The sequence below is a fragment of the Spermophilus citellus genome, assembly GCF_964194105.1.
Source record: "Spermophilus citellus genome assembly, chromosome: 13".
NCBI lineage: Eukaryota > Metazoa > Chordata > Mammalia > Rodentia > Sciuridae > Spermophilus > Spermophilus citellus.
The window spans coordinates 116,103,380-116,129,931 of record NC_138193.1 but is presented as its reverse complement, the minus strand read 5'-3'; the positions used below and the strand labels follow the sequence as shown (position 1 = coordinate 116,129,931).

The 26,552-nt window shown below is 54.9% G+C and overlaps 1 protein-coding gene across 9 annotated transcripts in view; it reads right to left on the bottom strand.

Moving 5' to 3' along the window:
* Window positions 1-14,695: 14,695 nt before the first annotated feature.
* Window positions 14,696-26,552, bottom strand: part of MYT1L (myelin transcription factor 1 like) — a gene marked incomplete at its 5' end in the record, with an annotated part of 133,517 nt that continues 121,660 nt past the window's right edge. For 5 of the 9 annotated variants that reach the window (XM_081265472.1, XM_081265473.1, XM_081265478.1 and 2 more), the window contains 3 exons: window positions 16,646-16,928; window positions 17,211-17,354; window positions 23,872-23,975. In XM_081265472.1, coding sequence (XP_081121598.1) covers window positions 16,788-16,928; window positions 17,211-17,354; window positions 23,872-23,975 — 389 coding nt within the window. In that variant the 3' untranslated portion in view covers window positions 16,646-16,787. Of the gene's footprint in view, window positions 16,201-16,645; window positions 16,929-17,210; window positions 17,355-23,865; window positions 23,976-26,552 lie in introns of those variants that run through there. The other 4 variants (XM_081265476.1, XM_081265477.1, XM_081265479.1 and 1 more) reach the window with 3 other exon arrangements.

Here is a 26,552-nt window from a genome sequence, read left to right as displayed (position 1 = left end):
CCTTCTGCAGCCCCCATTCAGCACACTCTTGGACAGACTGAGGGACGAACCTGGAACCAGGCAGTGGAACTTGAAAGTGGAACCTCCGAGCTGCCAGCGTAGGCCTCCCCCACAGGAGGTGAACACATGGAATTCAAATGCAGAATTGAGTTGCTTTATAGCAACCAGAAGGTGCTGAGCTGCTCAGTACCACCAGGTCGCAGAATTGCCAGGTTCCTCGGTTCAGCAAAGACACCACTGCACAGGTGCCGAGTGGGCTCAAGGGAAACAGCAGAAGGCACCAATGCCGAGGGCCTTCCAGCCCTTTCCTACTTTGGCACACCTGCAGAGAAGCCCAGCAGAGCAGGTCCAAACAGGACAACATGGTGGGGAAGGTGCTACCTGGTAGGCGGGATGCAGCAGAAGGACGAACAGGGGCCGCTGGAGAAAGCATCACCCTCATGTCAGAGTGGATCGCATGGGTAACCTGGGCCTGAGGTGTGCCAAAGAATGGATTGTTGCAGAGTTCAGATCTGCCTTGGTCAGAAGGTGCTGAGCCGCTCAGTACCACCAGGTCACAGTGCTCAGGAGAGTTGGAGTGCTCAAACGCCACCCTCCACCGGAAGCCTCTTTGCTGCAGCCAGAGTTCTGGGTAGGAGGCTGAGTGCTACTGGGGCTCACGGGGAAAGCACAGCTGGTCCTGCCATAGGCTCTTCTCTGACTTGGAGTGTCCTGCAGGCCTGCCCACAGCGTGGTGGCCTGAGGAATGGCAGCGTGCCTGCCGGCCCTCCAGCACTGTCCGGCCTGCAGGAGCACCTTCCCTTCCACCGGGGCTTCGGCAGCAGACCTTTCCAGCAGCAGTCCCCTGGCAGCAGGGCCCTCCACCCCAGCAACTTCAGCCCAACCAGAGAACCAGAGAGTCTGTTCCAGGGGAAACTCCAGGACTTTCCTCTTGGATCAATACAGCGTCCCAAGAGTCTCTTCAGGGTCCACTTGGTACAAAGTCGCTGACTGGTCTGAGGCCTGGCTTCAGAGGGTCTGCTCCGCCTTGGAGTCCTGTGAGTTCAAGAAGTGGCCCCAGCACAGTGGGTGGAAAGACATTGCCTGACGACTCTCCAGGGTCTGCTGCCTGTGAAGGGGCACACAACACCTGCCAGCTTCTGATGTGCCTCAGTGTGTGGAGCTGGTGCTGCGGATGGACAGTCACAGGGTGTAGAACCAGACAGGGCTGCCTCAAAATCCTGGTCCCACTCGACTTTAGGCAATATCACCACTGAATACCTCAGAATCCTCATTTGTGAAATGAATACACCTCAGGACAGACATGAGAGCTGAAAGTGACCCCCTGTGTCCTTGGGTTGCACTATAGTGAAGGTCAGCACCAGTGTTCTACCCGAGCAGGCTGCGCTGTTCTAGGAAACCAACTTTCCTCATCAAGCATAGCACCAGAGACCCAGGCTCCTTTTCACAACAGACTTCAGGCCTCGTGTGTACGAAGTGGCTTTACTTAGCATTCCTGGACTCTTGACCTCTGCCAAACCATCCTGGGTGACCACAAGTTTCATGGGGGTTTGAATGGCATGACCTTCTTTGGTTCAAAATACCCCTCATCTGGGCTCTGCTCAAGTTATGCCACAGATGATCAAATCCTGGGTAGTTGAGGTGCCCTCCTGTCCCCTGGGAAGCCCTGGTTCCATGGGCACGCCCAGCAGGAGCCGGCCCTAAGACCAGCATCCCACCTGGGACATGGCCAGACTCCTGCCCCCATAGTCCAGGAGAGCCCAGGCAGTGTCAGCAGATTCAGCTCTGGAGCGTGAAGGGCGGTGCACGGACCAGTGGTGCAGGGGGCTTTGTTCTCCTTTCTGGGTGCTTTGACTGCAGAGCTCTGTGGTTTGGAGATGTTATTATTGTTGTTGTTGCTGCTGCTGTTATTATTATTATTAGGTGGTGCTGGGGGTTGAACCCAGTGACTTATGCATGCTAGACAATATGCTGAGCCATATCCCAGGCCCTGGAGACATTTTGACACTATATTCTCCTCAGTGCTGTTTTGGAAATACGGAGTTAAAACCGCTGGTTCCAAGAGACTGTGCCTGCAAAGAAGCTGGGCCCGCACCCTGCTCTCTCCTTGTGAGCGTCTTCTTTGCCTGGGCCTGGACCACTACTGTTTGATGCCAACAGTGGTCTGTGCTGGAGGGCTGCAGGCTGGGATCAGCCAGGCCATGGTGGTCAGCCAGACCATGGTGGTCAGCCAGGCCATGCGTGGTCAGTCCAGCGCACTCCCTGGAGAAGCAGCCCAGGGAGCTGCCCTGCCACAGGCCCCGTGCGTCTTGCCCACTGTGTGGCTGGGGTTTCTTAGTGCTAGGAGCTCTGCCCAGGCTCCCAGGACTCCGTCCCTCTCCCATTGCCAGCCTTGGTTGGTGCCCTTCCACTGTGACCGACCTTTACCGTCCAAGCAATGCTTTCCTGAGCTCTGAGTCCTGGCCCCGCTTTTCTTGGGCCCAGAGCAAGGGCACCGATGGAAAAAAAAAAAAAAAGCCCTACTTTGGGCCTGCAGCTTTTCCTCTCCATCTGGGAAGTGAGTGGACGTGTCTTCCAGCTCAACGCCCAGCTCTCAGCACGCTGTCCCCACAGCCACCCCTCAGCCTGGGGCATACACAGGCCTGGAAGTGGGTGTGGCACCCCTGGGGAATGTCATGCTTTTTCTTGGAGTGTGAGAGTATGGAATGCAGCAGGACCCGTCTGCTGCCTGTGGTCTCCTCCCCAGAAGAGCAAGGCAGGCCAATAGGGCAGTGTCCAGGCAGACATTCTCAGAGGGGCTGCAAGGATGCAGACCAGGAGGACACCATGCGCCTGGCTGCATGCCACCTCCCAACTCCAAAGTCAAGGATGGGCTTCACTCCTTACCAGTAATGCCCTTCTCTCAGGGCCTGGCTGGGCCTGGCCTGGCCAGGTTCTAACCCATTGTGTCTTTTAAAGGCTAATTCTTTATTGCTGGGTTCTAGATCCTTTCATGGATCAAGCTTTCCTGCCCCACTCAGGCTGGGTGACCTGCAGGAATTGGGCTCAGACATGCAGGACGGCTGTGCACACCTGGGAGCTGTCACTCTGCCTGCTCTGTGATGACCTGTTCCCGTGAAGAACAGGCTGCTGTCCCATCCAGGCCTGTGAGCATGCCCTTCTCAGGAAATGGAGTAATCAGGTAAACTCACAGGTGCAAGGGCAGCCCCAGTCCAAGGAGACTGGAGTCCTCCTAAGAAGAGGTGCCAGGATACAGACACAGGGACAAGGGTGTCATGTGACCACAGAGGCAGAGACCGGACTGATTCAACCACAAGCCAAAGAGCATGTGGGACCACTAGGAGCTGGCAGAGGCAGGAAATCACTGCCTGCAGGTGCGGAGGGACAGGTCCCTGTGACTTGGGGCCTCCAGGACCATAAGCCTCCCTTGGAGAACACACCTCTGTGGTCACACCTGCTATGCTTTACTGTGGCACTCTGGAGCCACCACCAGCCACTCCCTGGGCTGCCGGGCCAGCTCCAGGATGGGCTGCAGTGGGCCTGCTCTCTGCTGGACATTGCTCTGTGAGCAGTGTTTGGTCACGTCAGAGCCATGTGGAGTCTGTTACCTGAAGTGGCACTTCCAGACGCACAGCGGGTACTTGGGTTCTGGTTCTTGTGCCAGGAATAAGCAGGTATGTGTCCCTCCTCCCCCTTTGGAGGACCTGCCCAATTCCTGCAGGTCACCCAGCCCGAGTGGGGCAGGAAAGCCCGGTCAAGCCCTGCGGAAGGCAGCTGCTCTCATTCTGTTCTCAGGCCCCGGAAGGTGCCTCATAGGGACAGGGGCTGAAGACCCTGGCCAGGTTGAAGCTGCTCGTCTTGACCCGTCCCCAGCATCCAGTGTCCAGTCCTGAGCCTCTTCTTCCCCGCCTCCCTCCTGCAGCTCCCCTGGAAGCTCAGGCCACTCGCCTTGCTTTAGAGTAGATGAGATCCTTTTTGTTTTAAAATGAGGCAGATGCTGAGACACTCACAGCTGTTCCTCCAACTGTGCGTGGCTCAGCATTTGGGGGCTTTCGTGGCCCACCTCCTTGAGTTGGTGTCCTCTGAAGAGTCTGCACTTGCCCCGAGAGCCCTCTTGCCCTGCCCAGCATGCCCTCTGTCTGTCAGGCCCTGTGCTCCGCGGTCAGCAGGACTCTCCCAAGCCTACCTGTGCGGGGTGATGGCCCACCTCTGCTGCTCGGCGCCTGCCAGGTGGCAGGGCACAGCAAGCACAGTCAGTACCCTGGGACACAGGAGCTGCTGCCTCCCTCACGGCCCCCAGGTTTCTCCTTGGGCTCTCCCGGTCTTAGAGAAGGCCTGACCTGGACCACCCTGGGAGGGTCTGTGTGGGGGTGCAGCCAGGGCACATGCAGCCAGGCTCTGCCTCCACTCTGCCTGTCATGCTGACCTCTGGAAGGTGTCTAATGTGGGATGCTTACTAGGCACAGCGTGGTCACCCTGCCAGAGGCGTGAACCCCCTCCTCCCACAGACACGCAGCTGTGGGAGCGGCGCTGCCTGCATCTGCTCTCACTCCTGCTAGGAACTTCCTTTGGAACAAATGAGAGGACGCTCAGCCTGACTCGGGAGGAGCTGACCCCCTCCAGCCGGGCACGACAGCTGTTGTCACGTCTATAAAGTTCTGTCCCCGGGCGTGAGCCTCACTGAGCTTAGGCAGCACAGCTGTCCTTCCTCACCACAAAGATTGCGCTCATGCCAGAAAGATGTCACACTTGTCCCTCAGAAGAGCAGCATGAGTTTATTGAAGGGATAGGAAAAGGGAAAGGAGACGCTCCCGGGGGAAACTGGGTCCTGCCAGAGAGGAGGGGACAGCGTCCCTCCTGCCCTCCTGTTCTACTGGGGTCCTAGGGAAGCTTCCAGAGGGCACCTCTTCACCGTTGAATGACAGCAGGATGACATCCGACTCTCAAGTCCCCACTGCCATGGCAACCCTGGGTCACCTGGGCCCATGCTGACCGGTTCTCACTGGAACCTGTTCTTACAGATTTCAGGGAATGATCCTTATCTCTCCCACCCCTGCAGGGTGACCTGTGGTCTGCTCATTGGCTTTTCAGGCCTGCACTTCTCCTGCAGGTGACAGGTAGTCTGCTGAGGAATGCGACATCTGTTGACTTAAGGCAGGCAGGACTGCAGGGAAGTTGCTTTTTAACGGAAGCCTGGCGGTCAGCACAGTGAGCCCAGTTTATAGAATTGTCCTCGTGTGCCCACGGATCAGTTCTTGGTGGGAAAAGCTGCATCACTGGAAAGGCCGACACTCCAGGTGTGAGCCACCCTTGGGCCCCCCCCCCCACGGGCACCTGCAGCAACCCCCAGCCTCCGGCTACTCTAGTCCCTCCCCATTTCTAAGGCCAGGGTTTGGAACCGCCTTAATCTAACAATGCATTTGAAGGACACTGTAAGAAGAAATAAGACAGACAACTGTATTTTCAATAGTCAATAAAATGAAATAGATGTAGGTGATGAAAGAGTCTAACGTGGCATTTCGTGTATTTGTTACAATATGATGGGAAGGCAAATTTGCATGTGGTATTCTAGCCAAATGTTCTATTCCTGCTGCTTGGCTCCCACCTCCTGCCATGGACAAGACCTGAGGCCCCTCTAAGGATGGGCAGCCTCCTGCAGAGACATGTGCATGCCCAGCGCTGGGACGCAGCAGGTGTATTATTTTACAGCCTCTAAAAGGACAGATTCACACTTGCCAGAAATGGATGTTCCAGAAAAGTAAGTTTCATGCAGCAGAATCCCACAGAGGGGCAAATATAGTACTGCCCTACCAGGATTTTGGAATATTAAATCCAACCTGAGCAAGTTTCCCAAGTTTACATATTTACATAACATTTAAGCCAGAATTCCTTCCATGGAAATTTGAATTTTGTGCTGAACACGTTAGTTACAGTATGAGTTACAAACCTTATAGGAGTGCACTGATTTAGAACATGCAGAGCTGCGTGCCATGACCAGGATTCATTTCAATTCTAGTGGTCTTTATGGAGATAGTGGGTTTGCCTTCCAGCAGCTACAATTCAGACTAGGCATCTGGTGCTCACTTATGCTCTTGGTGCGTTGAGGCTACTCCACCTTCTGAGTTTTAGAAACTCTTGTAAAGACAGTCAAGTCACACTCTGATGACTGGTGTTGCTGGTCAACGTGGCAGGATTGACACTGCCTGGAGAACTGGCAAAGCACACTCCTAGGTGTGTCTGCGAGGGCATCTGCCTCTGCCTTGGCCGTGGGGGCAGGAGCCGAGGGGAGAGGCTTGCCCTGTGCAGTGGGGAGGCCTGGGGGGTCAAGGTAGTGTGGAGTGTGCACAAGCTCTGCTGGTCTTGAGCAGTGCGTCTACTGATGCTGCTCTCACGTGGACACCAGGCATGATTCTCAACTTGGGGCGCAGTTTTGCACCAGAGGCTCTGCAGTAGGACCCCCAGGTCTTCAGCCTGGGCCTGGGCTGCATTGTAGGTCCCTCTTGTTGGGGGCTCGAGCTCCTTGCACTGAGAAGCTACTGGTTCCCAGGACTATCGACTCATTGAATTGAAAGCAATCCCTCACGCGTGTCCTTTGGGTCCTCTCTGGAGAACCTGTATGAACACCCACACCAACAGCCGAGTCCAGACAGTCACTGCAGATGGGATCAGTAGCACTCTCCTGTGGCCTCGAAGATCTGTGCAGCCTGTTTCTTTAAACTGGTCCTGGCCTGGGCGGCCCCTGTGCGGAGTCCTCACAGCATGACCCCAGTCTGAGCACACGGGCCCTGGCAGAGGCAGGGAGACCACGGCTGTGCTGGAGTGAGGTGAGCCCGGAGCACAGCCCCCCTGTTCTCCAACCACCTCATTCGTCTTCTCTGTTCCTGGGCGAAGCTCTCTGAGCCTCCCCTGGCTTTGAGGGCTACCTGGTGTGTCGATCCTCTCAGCTCCATTAAACTCTTAGATTTGGTTTGCCCCATTTCTCCTCTAAGAAGCCCTGACCTTCACCTGGTTCTTCTCCCGATGGCTGGGAGCAATGAGACCTCCCTGTCCACGCTGTGCGTCCTGCTGTCTCCTCGTTCCTGCTGGAGAGGGAAGTAACCCTGGGCCTTTTGGATCCCAGGCTTCTGCCCGGGGCCCTGTGGGGCGAGTGGCAGAGAGAGGGGATGGGAGGAAGAGAAACTGGGGTTCAGCCTCGTCTCAGGCAGCAGTCCTGGACAGGAGTCACCCAGGGGTGACTGGCACATGCATTTACATACCAAAAGCAGAGGGCCTGGCCATGGGATGCAATGGCCACCCAGGGGTGACCAGCAGAGGTGGCAGGCAGGCGTCCTGCAGGTGGAGCCATGGGGCTCTGGTGCTCACTGACTAGGGCTGTGGAGGGCCCTCCTGTCCCTGGTGCAGGGAAGGGCTGGTTCACAGCTGGAGTCCCCAGTATGCCCTAGGCTTGGGGCTCTCCCTGCCCCTCCTGGGCCTCAGAGTCTTTGGCCTTCAGTAGTCCAGGGAGCAAGGAGAGAAGTGGCTGGACCTCCTCTGCACACTGGTCAACTTTATGGGGTGACGGCTGGTTCCCAGAGCACCTCTAAGGTGCGTGGGGACTTGGGATAATGGACATTATCTGCAAGGTTGAGCAGATGGCCGACTGTGGCCCATTTCCCATGGAGGTGCCCTTCAGCCCCTCGGCCCATGGCCGCACTGTGCCTCAAGTCTCTGATGTTTCCTCCCGGCTCCTCCTACAATCTGGACTCTCCCTTTCACTTTCTGAGAGCTGTGAGCTTCATGGGCTGTGTGTTCCTCAGTGGGCCACCTGCAGGGTCCTACTTCCCTCCTCTTCTCTCCAGAAGGAAGTGGTGCTCTGGAGTGGGCTCTGAAAGTCTGCAGGACCTGTTCTGAGGCAGTGCTGATGGTCCCAGGACTCAGGCTCGGGCCTCAGCTGGGCTTCCCTCCACTGTGGGGCTGGAACCAAGGGCGTGTGGCCTCGGGCAGTTGCCTGTGTAGAAGTGCATGATGGTCTGACTTTTGCATGCTTTGGAAGGCGGAGAACATTGTCAATGTGAAATAACACCTCTGCTTTAGAACGAATGAAAAGCAGTTGATTCTCAGCCGAATACAAGTGACCGTGGCCTGGGAGCTGAATTCAAGTCACCCTGATGGCAGGTTCTGTTGTCGATGAGGTAACATGTGAAGATGGTGGAAAATAACTTCCCCCAAGCCAGCCTCTAGGGAAAATAGGAGGGCAGTGTGGCCGGGAGGAGGGAGAAAAAAATAAGGAAGCGTTAACCCTTCCCAGCAGCACTGCGTCCTGAAGAGACTGAGCTGAGCCATGGACTTTCACCCTGTGCCCTTGCCCATGAGTCCTGGAGGGAGAACAGCACTGTGCAGCTGTGGGAACAGTGGTCCCCAAGGAAGAGGATACACAGTGAGCTCCGGCCGGGTTCTCAGCTTTCATCCCTTCCCAGTGACCATAAGTTTCAGACTTTCCACAACTTTTTTCCTAACTGCCCAACGGACACATTCTGCCTCAGTTTCCAGTGATTAATTCACGCTCATTGTAACCTATAACCCTCAGACTCCTTCTGTAACGGGGGCCATTTTCCACCCTGAAGATGGCCCTGCGGTGTCTGACTGCGTGACTCCACTGCTGGTCCTTCTGAGGTCTGCTCCTGTTGTTGGTCACTCCTGCAAGCAGCATGAATTTGTACAGCCTCAGAACAAAGCAGGTCATGGTCAACACCGTCCCTGCATACAGTTGTGGGGGCATCAGTTTGGCAGCTACTGACTGGATGAGGTCTTCTTTTTAGAAGGTACCTTAAAGAAAAAAATTATCCTGATACTGTCAAGTGTATATAAGGGACCCCCCACCCCCACCCAGGGTTCTTGCTGCCAGGGAGGGAGACCGAGCCAGACACATGTGGGGATCTGCAGCCCAGAAGTGGCCTGGGGGGTCTGGTCTGAATGTCTATGTCCCCCAGATCCACAGGCTGATGCCTTAGCACTGAGGAGCTAGCTTTAGGAGAGGGCCTTGAGCAGGAGTGGGTCATGAGAGAGGCTAGTGTCCTTAGAAGCAGGCCTGGAGAATGGTGCTGTTCCATCTGTCCACCAAGTGCACAGCCGGCAGCTGCTGTCTGAGAGCCAGCACACAGGCCCGCACCATGCTGGAGCTTCTGGTCTTGGAGAGTCAGCCTCCGGAGTGTGAGGAAGGACAGCTGTGGTTCAGCCACCTGTCCATGGTGTTTTGTTAAAATATCCCGAGTGGACCCAGACAAAAGAACAGGGAGATTCTGTCTCAGTCAACCTGACAGGACTCGCACTGCAAGAGTCTGGGATGACCGGATCCCCTGCAGGGTGGCGACAGGCAAGAGCCTTGGGTATGGGGAGTGTCGAGGTCTGAAGGGGTTCTCCCTGCAAGACACCTGCTGCAGCTGGGCACTGCCAGGGCCCAGAGCACCCAGGGCTCTAGCAAGCTGGGTGGAGGCTGTCCCTGACAGGACCCAGGCACAGGCAGTACCTCCACGGCCGTGGGCTTCTCTGAATCTTGGCTCATTGTTAACAATGCAACGTGGAAGTGACTTTTGCTTTACATTGACACAACTCAACATTTAAAATCTGTTTCAGTCAGCTTTTTCCACTGCTGTGACTAAAGGACCCAACCAGAACCACTGTGGAGGAGGAAGTCATGTGAGACTCACAGTTCCAGAGGTCAGTCCACAGAAGGCCGGCTCCATTCCTCGGGGCTCAAGGTGGGCAGAACATCATGGCAGAAGAGTGTGGCAGAGGGAAGCAGCTCCCACAGAGATTAGGAAGCAGGGGCGGGGGAGGCAGGCAGAGGGAGAGGTCTCCACTCACCAGACACAAATGTACACCCCAAAGCCACGCCCCATGCGTCCTCCTGCAGCCATATCCCACCTGTCTCCAGTTACCACTCAGTTCATCCCTACCAGGGGATTCATTCACTGATTGGGTTAAGGCTCTGATAACCCATTAATTTCTCCTCCAAATCTTCTTGCACATGTGAGGTTTTGAGGGACACCACATCCAAACCATAGCAAAATCTTGGTTCTTTAAAGTTAAACTTGTAAATGGTGCTGCCTTTTACATAAATATGATGCCTTGAACAATCAGTATTGCGTAACCCTTGATTAATATATGGTCTGGTCAAAAAATCTGGTGAATTGCACATCATTAAAACTAAGTTAAAAATTTAATGTCTTTATTTTCCCTTTCAAGTACTCTGCTGTCTGTTAAACACCTCATGTTATTTTTATAATATAAGAATACTCTTTTAGGGCTGAGGTTGCTAGCACTTGCCTAGCACAGGTGAGGCACTGGGTTTGATCCTTAGCACCACATAAAAATAAATAAGATTATTAAAAAATTGTAAATAAGGGAAAGAAAGGGCCCGTTTCCCTTTTCCTACCCACACTGTTAAAAAAAAAAAAAAAGGGTACTCTTTGAAACAGAGGAGGCGTGTTTCTCTCGAGGACTCGCTGCACAGGCCAGCGGCCCCCTGGGCATTGCCCTGAGACCCTCCCTCCCCTGCAAGGCCTTCCTGCCCTCGCCTGCTTTGGAGTCTCTGCCAGATCCTGGTCCCAACAGCTCCCACACAACGGCCTCCGTCTGCTCTCAGCTGAGGGTCTGCTTTCGTTTCATACAACTGAAGACACAGTTTTGGGGGGCTGTCTTCAAACTGTTGGGTTTTGAAACCACCTGAGACTTGCTAGTGGGGGCTGGAGAGACACAGTGTCTGACTCGGGGGACCCAGAAGCCCAGGGGTGAAGGGGGACCCTGGTGGGGTATTTCAGTTGGCTTATGGAGCCAGTGGCTTCCTTGACCATCTGGGCCCTGAAGACCAGGAACTGAGAGTCGTGCTTTCTCCTGACCCTCTCTTCCAGGTGGCATCGTGTCTACTGGATGCTCACGATGATCTGCCCGGATCCCAGGATCTGGGGCTGTGTAAAGAGGCCATTCCCAGCAGAGGAAGGAAGTAGCATCCTTCTCGCCCAGTTCTGTCCACTCCTGGATAGGGAGTGAGAATCCTGTGTCTGCTAGGAAAGCAGGAGGGGAACAGGGTCCCCACACAGGGCTCCCCTAGTCGGGCGAGACACTTCCCAGGGACTGTCTGCCCTTAGCAGGGTCTTGGCAAAGCCGAGGGGTGTTCAGGGAGGTCTGTGTGGAGATGATGGTGTGGGCGCCCAGCTTGGTGCACACAGAGTTAATAAGGTCGATTTTCTAGCCCACTCTCAGCTGGTCTTGGGCAGGTTTTGCCCCCACAGATTAGATGAAGAAAATGATCTTAATACTTACCGTTTCTCCTTACACATGGGATAGAAAACCCTGTGGCTGACTGAGCAGAGGAGAAGCTCTGGCTGCTGTGGTTCTGCTCCGACCTGAGCAGTGCGTATCTCGGTGATGGCTCAGGGCTCCTCCCTGAGGGCTGTGCAGGTCGTCCTGGCCAGCCTGCCAGGTTCCAGGGAAGGGAAGCTGAGCCTCGGGAACAACAGGGCCACGGCCACCTGCAGCCCACCCACCTGTACCTGAGCCTGGGGCCGCTCCAGGAGTTCTGCTGTCACGCCAACTGAGACTGCTTCGCTCTGGCTGGGCCTGCGGCCCGGGCCCTGCTCCCCGGCCCTCCCACCCCCCTCCCTGTGCTTGTCTTTTCTTCCTTATTTTTCTCTTGCCTTGCTCAAAAAATGACTGGAGGCCACTTAAGGGCCCGGACTGCAGCACAGAAGGGAAAAGCGTCTGGTGTGAAGAAACGGACAGGGAAGAACAGGGACACTGCCCACCTCCCACTCGTGGCCAGGCAGCCAGGCCTTGCTGGACGCTCAGGTTTTTCCTTGATGTGGATTTAGATTGCGCTCTGCCTGAGGTCCTGGCTCCTCTGTGTTATCTGCTGCCCTGAATGCCAGGGCACCAATCCACATGGGCACTGCCCAGGAAGAAGAGCTGCATCCTGCTGAGGGGCCTAACTGCCGTGTCCTCCTCCAGCAGGACTGGCCTCCAGCTAACTCCACGGGAAGGTGTGCTTGGTGACAAGAAGCCACTCACAGCTGGCAGAGGCTGCACACGGCTTCCTGTGTGGAGAGGAGGGCTGCTTCCCAATCAGTCCTCAGGGGCTGCAGAGACACCAGGCTTTGGAACCCCTGGGTCCCCAGAGGCCACCGTCCAGAGTCTGGCGGCCGCACCCTTTCCCGTTGGTGTCTATACCCTTGCAGGCCCCTGGCCGTGTCCCTGTGGTTGCTCTGGCACCCACAGGTGGGCTGCTGGCGGGGGAGTGTGCTTTGGATGGACTCACACCTGTTTCAGCCTCAGCCCCCCAGTGCCCCGACCACGCTTGGCCTCTGCCCAGTGAGACAACACTGATGCAGCCTCCTTGTTGGGTTCCACAAAGCCACAGGCATGCAGCAGGCCAGCCTGGGGCCGGGCGAGGTGCACTCTCTGTGTGCCCTTCTGGCCTGCGCCGTCTTCCTGCTCTTACCTGCAACACAGGGGTGCTGCCCCAGGCTCGACCTGTGCTCCCCGCCTGGCGCTCCTCCTCCTCGGGCATGTGTTCTGCAGTCGCAGGAGGCAGGGAGCAGCTTCTCTGGACATGTACTTGACTGGCCTCCATGCTGGCCACCCGGCCTCACGTGTTCACAGTTCCCTGGTTTCATCCCAGTCATCTTGCCGAGTTTAAGGATCACGTGTGCTGGAACCCAGGGCTTCCCGAGCACCTGGCAAGCACTCCGCCTCTGAGCTGCACCTGCCCCTCTAAGGATCCTTTCAACAGCTCCAACAGGGGCGATTTTCATGAATCCCTTACTTATTCCTCTATAATAGAATTTTAAGGCTGTTTTAATTTATTTTGATGCATTTGCAACTCTTTCAATAGTTTTAGGATAAAGTTGGGTAATTTGGGGTCAAAATCTTGAATTTTCAAAGATTTTTGACATTAGTTAAGTTACTGTTTGAAAGTGCTATCACTTCTTGGGCACACACTGCTCCCGGGGAAAATGGCTTTTAATCATCAGGTGACAGACCTGGGGCATGGCAGTCACCATCTGCATGAACATCATTTGTTCCTACAGATGGCCTTTGAGGCTTGACAGAGGTTTCCCGCTGCAGGTCCCGGAGAGTGAAGTGGAGGCATCCTGAGGCAGAGCCCCTGCCCCTTCACCAGGGCGCCAGCTGGGCTTGCTGCAGGTGGGTGGCAACTCTCCGGAAAGTGGTGCTGCTGGGAGTGACACCAGGCGCCAGCTTCCAAGGGGTGCTCTTGACCTGAGCTCAAGGCAGTGGGAGGCACCACGGCGCAGAGATTCTGGAATTTAACAAAACTTATAAGGTCTTTTCCTTAAATTGTACGTTAAGGGGACTTGTGTGACTGTAGTGGGGGATATTTTGGAATTTTAAACCATGAGGTTCCTTTTCAGTTGAGGTGATGTGAGAGAGGGTTAGTCATCCACTGTGAAGCCACATTTGGAGGGTGCACGGTGAAGGGTGCTCGGATCCTGCTGCAAGTGCTGAAGCAGCAATGTGTCATCTCCTCACACCCAGGTAACCGTCCATGGAGACTCAGACGGGACTGGATCTGGTGTGAGACTGAGAAGGACACCTCCCCCAGGGATCTAAGGCAGAGGAGTGGTGGCGGCCACACAAACAACTTAGACACTCTGCCGAGCAGCTGCTCGGGGCCTGGGAGAATGACCCCTGCTGTGGGAGACAGCGGAGGCCAAGAATAAGGAGGAGAAGTGGCGAAGCCAGACACCAGCTGCAGCCTGTGACTCTGCACTGGGTCACAGGCAGGTGAAAGCCAGGTCGGACATCACTGGTTCCAAGAGGAGCCATCGGTGTGGGGGCTGTTCAGTGACAACATGGTCACCTAGAGTAGGAGGATTGCACCTTTGTTCCCAGCAGATGTCCTGTCCCTGGGGACACCTGAGTGACAGGGGCAGTGGCCTCACCTCCATGCACACTCTGAGCTGGGAGGTGCTGCAGGAAATGTGGCAAAACTGTGTTTTCAAAAAGGACACTGTGGGCAGACCGGGAAAGCACTCAGAGTTGTCCCTCTGACCCGCCCCAGGGCTGAGGACCAGCCCTCGACAGTGGGGCAGTGCAGAGAGTCGCTCTGGTTTGGGGGCCAGAGGCCCAGGGAAGACGCAGAGCCGGGTAGAGATCCTTCGTGCTACAAACGTGGCAACACCTCTTTATTTAGATAAGATGTGTTCACATCCAGCATGACAAAGTTTGTACAAAGTTCACAATTTAAAAATGAAGTATCACAGCAACTTGTGATTCCACACATTTATAGCAAAATTAAAGTGTCAACAAACCCATGCCGTGTAGTACAAAAATAAATCAAACTTCAGTTCCACAGAGAGCACAATAAATAGTTTATACAAAATTCTGTCTTGATAAATGATTGCTTAAATTAACTCAAATGAATATGAACAATAAGTTATAATAAATAAGCTCTGGTAACTCACAATAGCCCATATGGAAGGTCAGCATTCTAACAGGTGGCACTGTGATCCCTATACAACAGTCACAGATGACTCTGATTGATTATGTACCAACGTTACATGAGCAGCAGGTTTGTGCTTAGTGTCCCTTTCCATTGTACATGGGGGATGACAATGAGAATCCAAACCGATACTACCTATTACTCTACTAAAAGCATACTACATTGGCCGAGAAGCTGCAGACGAGACGCGGGGGAATGCGTGTGCCGCTATGAACAGGGGCCCTCCGAGGCGAGGCCCGGACCGTGTATGGCATCAGGTGACAGTGAGCACCTTGCTTCTGCTCTCAAAAGGCATTTCTGAGCATGGCAGCTAGGACTAGTCGCACAACAGAAGGGGCGTGCCAGGGCCCCGAGCAGTGACGTCGTCTTCTCCCAGCTAGGAATGACCGTCCTGGAGAACTGTAGGCGTCTGTACAGTGAACAGTATAAAGTGCCGCTGGGATGTACACACATCTATACACATATATATACCGAGGTCGAGTATTGTATCAGAATGTTCGTCGTGAGATCCCTGTAGTCTCCCTGGGCTACGCGGTGGGTCAGCCGGGGGGCCTCCGCTCTCATCCGTCCAGCTTCATGTCTCGAGGTGACCGACACAGGAATTGCACACCTCCGTACGGATAATAGGACAAGGTAAGTGCAAATAGTCGACTGGCACATTGTGGGGACAATGACCCTGTAAGTCCTGTTCTGCTAAAAATATTTTTTTTAATTTTTACAAAACCCATCTTTTTTTTCATAACAAAATTTTAAAGTACTTTTGTACTTCCTGCATAACATCAAGACATGGAAGGAGAGATGCTACTAAAAGAAATCAACATCAGGAAACACAACACATCGTCAAAAGACTACTTAGAAGGGGAACGCAGCCGTCAAAAGTGGTCTTATGCATACAGATAGTGCAGTCATTGGAGTCAAACAATCCAATCCTGAAGGTGTAAGAAGTCTAAGATGACCTAGTTCAAAGCAAAAAGTGCTGCAGTATATTAGTTAGGTTAAACTCTGATTGCATTCATTCTCAGCATAGGGCACAATAACCAACAAGGCTATGCAATGCTCTGTGGTCACCTGGACCCGCGAGGGCAGAGCGTAAGCGTCCGTCGTTCTCAGAGCGCTCTGAATAGGGCCAAAGCCGATTCAGAGTCAGGGTCGGGTGGGGCGAGGGGTGGGAAACTTTACAGAGCTGCTTTCCCACCGTCCAGCAGGAAATTCAGTCCAGAAACCAGAGTGCTCACAGCCGTCAGCTTTTGTCCCTCAAACGTGAAATGAGAATAGCAACGATAATGATTTTTTATAAGTGAAAAGGGGAAATAAATGCTCTTAAATTATCTTTTTGCTCAAATTGAAAGCACACAACTTCTGTTAGGTAAACTATGTTGCGGGAACAGTTCAGAGGGGCACGGGACTCTAGGAGAGATAAGAGAAGGTTGTTCCAGAGGGTACTGAGAACGCAAAAGGAAATCTTCGTGCTGTCCACCTCTGACAAGGTCCTGTCTTAACGGAAGTCTCCAGAGTCACACCATGTAATGTTTAGGAGTTAATTTAAAAGTGCTGCTTAAGCTGCTTTGAATCTTCTGCCAAGTTTCCATGGCTTGATGTTGTCTTACAATAAATTACTTATTTCATTTCTTACAGTTAATCCATATGCCATTTCCTTGGAATGCAAAAAACCTCATTTATTGCCCCCACCATACACCATCCTCCTAAAACAAACAAACAAAAAAATCACATAATATTTCCAAGCATTGTTCAAAAATAAAGCATTTTGCAACCAATTCTCGCTATGAAACAATATGCACACAAAATGTATTTCTTAAATTCCATAAAGTCCTCCAACACGAGGCAAAATGATAATGTCTAAAAAGTGGCTGTGGGGCCACAACATGGTCATTCAAAGATGTTTTTTTTCTTTTTCTTTTTTTGTCCATTTCAGTTCAAAATACTAAAACATTTAATCACTAAAGCATTAAAAAGAATTTACACTCTATTTATTTTGATCAGCTTACCTCTTCAGAAATATATATACCCCCAGTGTGCATACAGTAGCAGCTATAAACATTACATGGCAGATCACACTACGTCAGCTCTTAGGAAAACGTACAAAATGTGAATGTGTTCAAAAACTATTCTGCAGGTGCTATCTTAAAGCAAGACACAAAACCGTGTGGAGTCTCGTAAGCATAACACTGTTCCGACAGAAATAAATAGAACGCTTTCTGGTAACAAGTCACAGCAGCCGAAACCAAGAGGCGTCCTTTCTTAGCATGAGTCTCGCCACTAGAGCAGCTGTTCAGACCTGAATTCCTCTCACAGCCTGCTTTATATTTTCCAGTAGGGCCTTATTTTCTGGACTCTGATAACGGTCTTGATTTGTATACATTTCCGTCAAAGTAGTCACGTAAGCATCAAAATTTTGTTCATTGATTGGATCCTACGAAATATTAAATAGTAGTTCATACACAACTTTTATTTTCTTCATAGTATATTCACAACAGCATAAAACAGAGCATAGCACCCTGCCCCTGCGTCATCTACTAGACAGCCTGTCAACAACTCGGCTTCATGGGTCCGCCCACCACGGTGGCTAAGCGGGCAACGACATGGCTTTGGGATGGTGACCAAGGTGCCCGAAGGCGGAGGACCATGGAGTGATGGCACAGGACATCTATCCACGTGAGAAGGGAGGCCGCCCTCCGGGCGCTCATTCACTTACCATGTGAGGCAGCTGGATGTTGGCCAGGCTGTGGATCAGGGACTGGCTCAGGTTGGCCAGCTCGTGCAGCAGGGACTCGTTCTGCTGCTCGATGACCTTGTTCTCCTCCTCGATCGTCTTCAGGTTGCTTTCCATCGTGGTGATCTAGAACACACACGCGTGTGACATGTAACACACGTCGCCTGGGTGTGCACCCAGACTGCCCAGTGCACGCAGCATATGCAGAGGACTGGCCACCCGAAGGGCTGGTTCTCAGGCTTCTGGTCCATGACACTAGAAAACGTGTGAACTGGGGGCTGGGGACATACCCCAGTTGGCAGAGTGCTTGCCTCACATGCCCAAGCCCTAGGTTCAATCCCCAGCAAGTCACAAAAGGAAAAAAGAAAGAAAGAAAATGTGGCAACTGGACTTGCTGGACTAGCTGGACTAGCATGGGAAGTCCTTGAAGATTCCGGGTTGCTTCTACTTTTCAGCTTGGGATGTTTTGAGAGTTGCTGCAGGTGGAGGTACCCTAATGATGGTCCCCAGCCTGGTGCTGTCCCCTGGAGGCTCACTGGACAGTGCTGGGACCTGAGTTGGCAGTTACTGACCGAGAGCTGAAGCTTCCTCTTTCCATCTGGCCCCAGCTAAGTCCTAATGACCCCCATTCCTCTTCTGCTCAGGTGGGGCCTGGGGCCGCTCTGTCCTGCATAGACTTGCTTCCTCTCAGGACCAGGTCACGACCCGACTGGGGCCTTGGGCCTCCCCAGGTCACACAGAGACAGTCCCCCGTGCTCTGAGTCTCTGCTGTCCTCTCCTCACAGCCCTGGATTCTCAGCCGTGACCCGGGCCTCTCCCTGGGCAACTGACCGAGGAACCTGGCTCTCTGGCATCCTCTTCCCACCGGCCACTCTGGCTCCCGTCCCCACCTCTCCCCACTGCTGTGCCCTCGTCTTGATAGGGGGTGTACCTCCTGGGTACCTCTCCTCTTCACGGCAGCTGGGGGCTGGGGCTGGCGTGGAAGCCCAGGGTGGTGACCCTGCTGACGCCCCTGTGGTGGCGCCCCTCAGCAGTGGGTGGACGGGGTTCCCCAGCCCCACTGTCCTCCAGGGCACTGCTCCAGGCCTCCTTTCCTGCCCCCTGGGTGACTCTCTCTTGTTAAAGTACCATCTCCGGGAACCCGTGCCGGCCAGAGTGGGCGTGTGGCAAGCCCACTTCCCTGGAGGAGCCTCCCTCTCCAGGCCTGTGTGCTCCTGGGCGTCATTGGGGAGCAAATCCCATGTGCAGTGTGAGCTCCTCAGCACGAAACACAGCGGAGGGGTGTCAGGGCTGCCAGAGCTCCGCGGGGTCACCAGGCAGGGGAGAGCAGGCCGAGTGCAGGAAGCAACACACGAGGCCCCGACCCTGCTCCATGCAGGGGCCACCCAGGGCACGGGCCTGGTTCCCTGGGCCCAGCACCCCAAGGCTTCCACCACCCTCACCCTCAGCAGGTCTCTGTGATGCCGGCCCTGCTCCCCTCTGCGCCTGACGGCTCTGACCCACTCCCAGGCCACTTCTCTTCCCTGAGGACGACACACAAAGTAGGGGCCTAGGCACCCCACACCTGAGGCTCCCAGGATCACCCCTTGTCTGCCTGTCTCACCAGAATTTGTGGGGACACATTGAAGATCCATTTCTCTTTAAGCCAGCTATCCCACGCCTCAGTTTATACCCAAAGACTTGAGAACAGCACGCTACAGTGACACAGACGCATCGATGTTCACAGCAGCACAATTCACTATAGCTAAACTGTGGAGCCAACCTAGATGCCCTTCAGCAGATGAATGGATAAGGAAACTGTGGCCTATATACACAATGGAACAGTACTTGGAAATAAAAGATAATAAAATCATGGCATTTGCAGGTAAATGGATGGAGTTGGAGACTATCGTGCTAAGTGAATTAAGCCAATCCCCCAAAACCAAATGCTGAATGTTTTCTCTGAGATGAGGATGCTGATCTATAGTGGGATGGGAGGAATGAAGGAACTTGAGACAGGGTAAAAGGGAGGGAGGGGAAGGGAGGGGACATGGGAGTAGGAAAGATGGTGGCATGAGATGGACATCATCACCCCAAGTACATGGGAAGACATGGATGTTGTGAATACACTGTGTACAACCAGGGTTGTGAAAATGTGTGCTCTCTATGTGTACTATGAAGTGAAATGCATTCTGCTGTCATGTCTAACAAATTAAAATTCAAAAAATAAATAATAAAAAAAAGATCAATTTCTCTTTCCACCTAAGCTCCCTACTCCAGAGCCTGGACCCTCCGAGTGTAGTGTTCTCTTGGGGCCAGGGAGCCCGTGAATCCAGCCATCCTGCCCCGCCCCCAGGCCAGGTCCTCTGGGGGGGAACCTGAGGAGCTGACGCTTTGTGCTCTTCTCCAAGTGGGACGATTCTCACGGTGCGTCCACTCTGCCACGACACCACCGTGGTCTGTGCACTCCCACCCTGTGACCATGGGCACACACTCTCTGAACTCTGCCTGGGGCCTTCCCTTCTCTGCAATGGGACCAGCCTGAGCCTGTGTGGTGCTGCCTGGCGCACAGCGAGCCTCGGCCTCACCGGCTTCCCCAGCCCCCAAGCCTGCAGCTCACCAGGGGGAACTAGACTGCAGGTCCTCCTGTGGGTCCTGCCAGGTGCTCCGACCCTGCGAGACAACAGGGCTGCAGGCCTGGGCATTCCTGGACAGTCCAGGCAAACCCTGGGTTCTTCCCTGGAGGTAGGAAGCCCACCTCAGTCAGAGGACATCTGCCGCTCCAGGGGCCAGATCCAGCCCACAGGACTCAAGCTGCAGAGAAATGCTCAGGAACACCTTGGAGCTGGCTGTGCAGTGTGGCAGCACAAAATGGCAGACACGTGTGAAGGGGTGCAGGGGAGGGTCTGCAGGGTCTCCCACCCCAGCCTCCCGAGGATGTGCTGATCACAATTGAGGAGGAAAAAGAAACAGGGAACATAGGCAGAGAGCTTCGTGCCCACCCTCTTGGAGTGACCCTCGGGACTTCAGAAGTTCTGACCTGAGTCCCTCCTGCAGGAGGGCCTGCACTGCCCTGCTCAGAGCCTGGGATTGAGGGCTTCGAACACAGGTGGCCATCAGAGATCCCTGTCCTCACCTTCAGGGAGGACACTGGCCCACAGCACGTCCCCTGTGTGGATCTGAGTCTGGATAAGGGTGGCGTGCCCAAGGACGGGGATCTGTAGGTGGTGCCGCAGTCTGAGGCTGCTGCACACAGCATGGGCTCTGGTTCCTCAGAGAGCATCCCACCAGCCTCAGAAAGGCCACGGACTTGGCAGACCCTGGGTTTCCACAGCCTGCTCCTCACTGTCTCCCCCTGGACCACAGTTTTCCTAAGATGGACATCTCTTGAGACCAGGTCATTACAGGTCGGATTCACCCTGAGACCGGATTTGGAAAGGCCCGTGGGCTGGGACTGGTCTTTGTTCTTGTGATGGTTAACGGCACCTGTGGTACACGGAGACGTGAACACACTTCAGGGCCAGGTCGGCTGCGCAGGTCCATGGCCACCTGCCACGGACACAGGGTGTGGCTTTCAGGTGGCCTGGAGCTAGGGGACGAAGCCCGTGTGAGCCAAGGCCGAGACACCTGCCATCTGACTCCTGGCCCAGGATGGCGTGAGCCTCACAGACAGCACAGGAAGCCTGCCATGGTACCCCTCAGGGTCAGGAGACAGACTCTAGGGAAGGCCCCGCAGAGGGAGCGGGACAGGCACTCAAGAGTAGGTGGGCTGGGTTCCACAAGGACTTCAGGTGGCAGGGAGCCATCCGTGGGGGTTGGGTGGGGCACAGTGGAGGGTGGCCCAGCCCAGGTGCCTGTGCTGCTGACCTGCAGAAGCACAGCTGTGGGCATGTGCAGAGCCACCATGCTCTGCAGAGGCCGAGTCGACTGCCAAGACTCTGGCCTGCCAGATCCTCCTCCAGTTCTCATTCTGACTTCTCAACGAGCTGCTGCACTTGACCTTGTGAGGAAGGGAACCCCAGCGGGCAGCTTCACCGCATCCCACCTGCCTCCTCTCGCTCTAGCTTTCCCAGCCCAGAACTTTCTTCTCTTCCCTGTCACTCAGGTCCTGGAGTCCTACCCCTCCTCTACGACCCCCAGGTGCAGCCCCTCAGACCTCCAGCCCCTCCTGCTGACTGCAGCTGCGCCTGCTCCCTGCTCCCGCATCTCCTCCTTCCTGTGCCTTCGGGTACACATTTTTCTAGACTCTGATAAGAAACAATTTCTGTGTACAGAGAAATCCCCATGGTACAGAGGCTGAGTTACGTCTATCTCTGTACTCTCTGTGGGTGTGCACCCAAGCCCTTGTGACTGGTGGTGACTTGGCTGCACTGGTGAGGTATGCACTAGTGGTCTGTGGAGTCCAGAGCCCTGAGGCCCATCACATCTCCAGCACTGAAGTGTGTGCTGCCTTGGCCCAGCTCAGCTGGGATGTGTGGGAGACCAACCTTGCACGTGACTGAGTCACTCTCCCCGGCTGGGTGCTGAGGCGCTCAGTCACAGAAATGTGACAAGCTTTCCCCACCCTTCTTGGGTTCGAGGGTTGGTGTCTCGTGCATGGGTGTGTCTTGCTACAGCCCCATGGGTGAAGCTACGCTCCCCTGTTCCTTTGTAATATAACCCCTTGCCCTGTTTAGGATAGAATCTTCCAGGGAAGTACCTTGTGTGTGTCCCCTTCTCCTACTGTGCCCTTGGGTGTGGCCTACCCAGGTGTCAGTTAACCTGCTGACAGTGGACATCATGAAGATAGACTCAGCCCCCTGAAACCTGACCCCTGGCCTCATTTGAATAGCTTCTCCTCAATAAAAGGGCTCAGCACATGTTCTCGCGCGCTCTCTCTTCCTGCGGACCCTTAAGGTCAGAGGAGCCGTCACAGTGACCCCAAAGAAAAAGGTATTTGTGTCTCTTGTGTGGTTATTTTGCGCAGCCCAGTCAGCCCAGTTCAACTGGAGTGACCCCTGAGCCTTTTAGTCGTGAGAGCAGAAACCCAGCAGGGGTGGCTGGCCTCGGGCAGCTGGGCAGGTCTGGGCCTCGGTGGTAGGACGGCTTTTAGGACTTGTGATCTGAGTGAGGACTCAAGGACCCAGAAACAGACCCCTTCTCACTGAACTGCAGAGCATCAGAAGGTGTAGGTTTTGGGGGTACACCGGAATTGTCTGGGCTGCACTTGACCCCAAACACTACTCAAACACATTCCAAAGTGGTGTGCACATCTACTCAACACACAAAGGTGTGTTTGCCCTGAGTCTGACTTTTTCAGCTGGACAGCAAACAGCATGCATGTGGCAATTGATAAGAACCCTCTTGGGTACAGGTGTGCTATGGTTTGGAAGTGGCCCTGGTGACTCAGGCTTCACTAGTGGAGACTTCATCCCCATCTCGAGGCATGACGAGGTGTAGACAGAATCCAGCTGCCGGTGTAGAGGTGTGGCCTTTGGGATCTGGTCAGGATTAGAAGGTCACCAGAGTGTGGCCCTCTGATTGAGTCCTGGTGATTTTATAAGGAGAGAGGCCAGAAGGAGCTCACGTATGCCTGCACACCACACACAGACACCAACCTACACATGCACACGCTTACACACTCATACACATGCCTGCTCCCTGTCCCTCCTGTGTGATACCTTGCACCTTCCTTGGACTCTGCCAGCAAGAATCCATCCCCAGAGGCAGTCCCTGTTCCTGGCAAGTTAAAATAAACCTCTTTTCTTTATAACTCAGCCAACCTGTGGCATGGCATTATTGGCAATGTTAAACACGCGGGCAGCTGGTGCCCCCTGCACCTTCTATGGAGAGTGGTGGGGAGAGCTTCTCACCCTGGGCAGTCGTCTGAAGTTCAGAAATGCGGTCAGAGTTCCCTCCTCCCTCCCTGCTCTGTTCTTTGACTGATTTAAATCTCAGCCATCCCTGAGCAGGACCCCAGTGACTTGGGAGGAGCCCCAGCATGGGGTCATGACCCCTGTCCACTCCTGGTTGCAGCAGGGACGTTAAGGAGTGATGGTCCCCTCCACCGTCTTGCGGATTGCACACCTGGTCTGGCTTGTTGCAACTCGGTGCCATCATGTGGTCAAGAGTGTGTGGAGGGCCCCAGGGGAGCAGCGTCTGATGAGGACTGGTGATAAGCGGGCAGTGTGTCCACAGGTGCAAGACCACCAGGCTGGCCAGTGTCAGGAGGGCCGGGCAGTCTCCTCAGCAGCTCACTCGCAGGTGCTCAGACCCACCCACCCCTGCCCGGTAGATGGCCGGGATCTGCACGCACAGGCGGCTTTCACCAGTCCTGGAGTCCTGCTGTCACCCTGCCACCGCAGGTGTGACCTCATCTAGTGCTTGGAACACCTGGAAGAAACCCTGGCCTTTGCTGTAGTAGGTGGCCTTCTGGGAAAGGGCACTCAGGAGGGCATCCTACCACACACACACACACACACACACAAACACACACACGAGAAAGGGGACCGTCATGGCCACTGGGTCACAGCAAACAGCGCCATGAGAGGAGTCCAGCAGGAGACCAGGACACAAGGTGGACGAGAAGGAATGCAGGGAGAAAAGCAGCGAGGTCAGCTTCCCCTGAGGAGGGTCCCTGCCCAGGCCACTCCTTGGAGAGGACGGAGCCTTCAGAAACCGTTACCTGAGTCCTGAGCTTGAGCATGTCTGCCTCCATCTGGGAATTGGACTCGTTCAGCTCCTTGATCTCTTCATCCAACTGCTTGATCTCCTCGTCATTTTCTATCCCTGTAATGGCAAAGTCAGTGTGTTCAAACTGCCGTACCAGAAGCATCAGTCAGGATTCGGAGAGATTTCTTTGTTCTTTTTTTTATATTAGGAATTGAATTTGCTTGGGAAATATTCAGGGGTGCCTGGCACAGTGATGTATATACTCATATAAAGAAAAAATAGTCACCGTCCACACGTCTTTCTGCCCCTGCCCCCACCACTCCTCCAACAGGACACCTGAGCAGAAGAGGGGAACTCGTAGGCCCGGAAGGACTGGGCCAGAGTCCTTTCACCTGCCCAGGTCACCTGCGCTGCTGCTGACTCCCCGGCTCCATCACCTCGGCCATCTGTGGGCTCCTGCTTCCTGCCTCCTCAGTCACCTGGGAGGCAGCCACTCCCAGTCCTCAGGGGCACATGCACAGGAAGGAACGGAGAGAGCCCCTCCCTCACCATGCCCAGAGTCCAGGCCAGGCAGTGCCTGACCCTTGAGTCGGAGTCCTCCTGGCAGAGGACAGCCTGTGGTGAGACCCAAGCCGGCTGAGCATTCCAGGCCTGGTGTATCCAGGCAACGGCTCGGTGTGGGAGCACACGCCTGCAATCCCAGCAACTCCAGAGGCTGAGGCAAGAGGATGGCAAGTTCTAGGCCAGCCTCAGCATCTCAGAGACACCCTGTCTCAAATAGAAAGTAAAAAGCCTGAGGAGGGACTCAGTAGTCCAGTGCCCCTGGGTTCAATCCCCAGGACCCCAACCACTCAAGCAAACAGACGGGGATTTCTGGGCCGCTTCCCTCCTAGGCGGCTTCTGCTGCAGGCACCCTTGGTGCCAAGGTCAGAAGGAAGGGGATCTCTTGTGCTTCTGGCATTGGGGTCTCATGGCTGAGGACACACAGCAGAGGGAGAGCAGAAATGCCACAGGGGCCATCACTCAAAACCCAGGGCCTGGGGTTCAGCTGCCACCGGCCAGTCCTCTGTCCCTAGGAGGGACCTTTCTCAAGGAAGGCTCCTCACGGATGATGTGTGTGCAAGTTCTGTGGACAGAAGAAGGCACTCCGCCCAGGGCAGACCTGAAGCTACCCAGCACACTGCAGAGACTGCTGTCCTTCATGGAGACACTGCAGACCAGGAGGGGAGAAGGAGGTGGGTCATTGGGTGGCCTTGGGTGTCGCGTTTAGTGAATGAAAAAAAATGTTGTAAGATAAGAATGCCCAGTGCAGAGAAGTCCTGCTGTGAAATGCAAGCGCAGCCTGACTGGCAGCGCAAGGTCTGCTGAGAAGGAGCCCGCAGGCAGACGCTCTGAGAGACGGCCACCAGGCAGCTGGCTGCCCACTGTCTGCCCAGGCAAGAGCTGCCCCCAGTGTGAGTATCCCTGCAAATCTGTCCCTCAGTTGTCTTGCTCTTCTGTTCTGAATGGCTCACCCCATCTGCTACCTCTTCCTTCATCAACGACTGACGACTGACACAGATCAGAGACTTGCCTCAGGTCTGGCCTGCACTGGGGTTGTTGGGGTAAGGTGCATGCTCATGTTTAGCCAGGTGCAGGCACAGGATGGAACTAGGATGTTCCTTCTGGAAGAACTGAGAGGAAAGCTGAGGCTGTCCCCAGGACCCCCGGGAGAGATGTGCAGGTGGACCTAAGGACTTCCAGGAGACAGACACTGACCAGCCTCCATCTTGCTGACGCCTGGCCCAGCGTTGGGCAGAGTGGACCTGTGAGGCTGGATGTACTGAGAGGAGCTCACAGCTCGAGGATGGGCGTGCCACCTCCAGGTGTGCCTCTGTAAGTGACAGGCCATGCATCAGGGATGTTCTGTGCCTGTGCCCGCAGGGTGGGGTGCTGCTGTGGGCCATATGTGGGCTGTGGTGTGCACGTGGGTGGCTGCCATCTGGGCCCCAGGTTTCCAGGTGCAGTGGGGCCTCGGCGGATCCCTGGCTTCTGTGGTGCTTGCCAGCTCTGGGGGCTCCTTTTGAGAACCCAGAGTGAGGCCATCTTGTGAGAGGGCCAGGCCCCTGCTCTGCTGGCTTCATGGCCATCGGCTCTGCCTGAGCCCTTCTCCACACCTTCCCTAGGCTGAGAGGGAGGCTGAGCTTCCCCTGGGAGGTGCTGACCCCATCATTAGCAGGAGACATGGCGTGAGCCCTGAGGGACTGTCCAGGGCACACCGGGAGGGCCCGCCAGCCCTGGCTCACCTCGTTTCTGGCTGGTGTGTCTCTTTTAGAGACACCTTGCCTAGGGCATGTGGTTCTTGGTTAGGTCCTGGCTGAGGCTGAGGCCACAGCCCTAGAACTCCTGCCCCATGTGGCACCTCGGGGGTCACTGCCACCTCTGGCTCTTGGCAGCTCATCCACTCAACATCTGGGGCCAGCTGACACAGCAGTATCACCAATGAGAAGCCGGGCACAGAAGGGTGGCCCTGAGAAGGCCACAGAGGAGCCCTGTTCTCAGCGGGTGGGTGAGACAGGAGGATGGATGTCCTGCTTCCTTGGGCTGGGGACCTGCCCCCAGGCCGCGGGCTGCTTCTCTGGTCTGTGGTGCCCACAAGACCTGGAGGCTGCAGGAGCACTGAGATGGAGACAGAAGATGAATTTTGTATGCAGG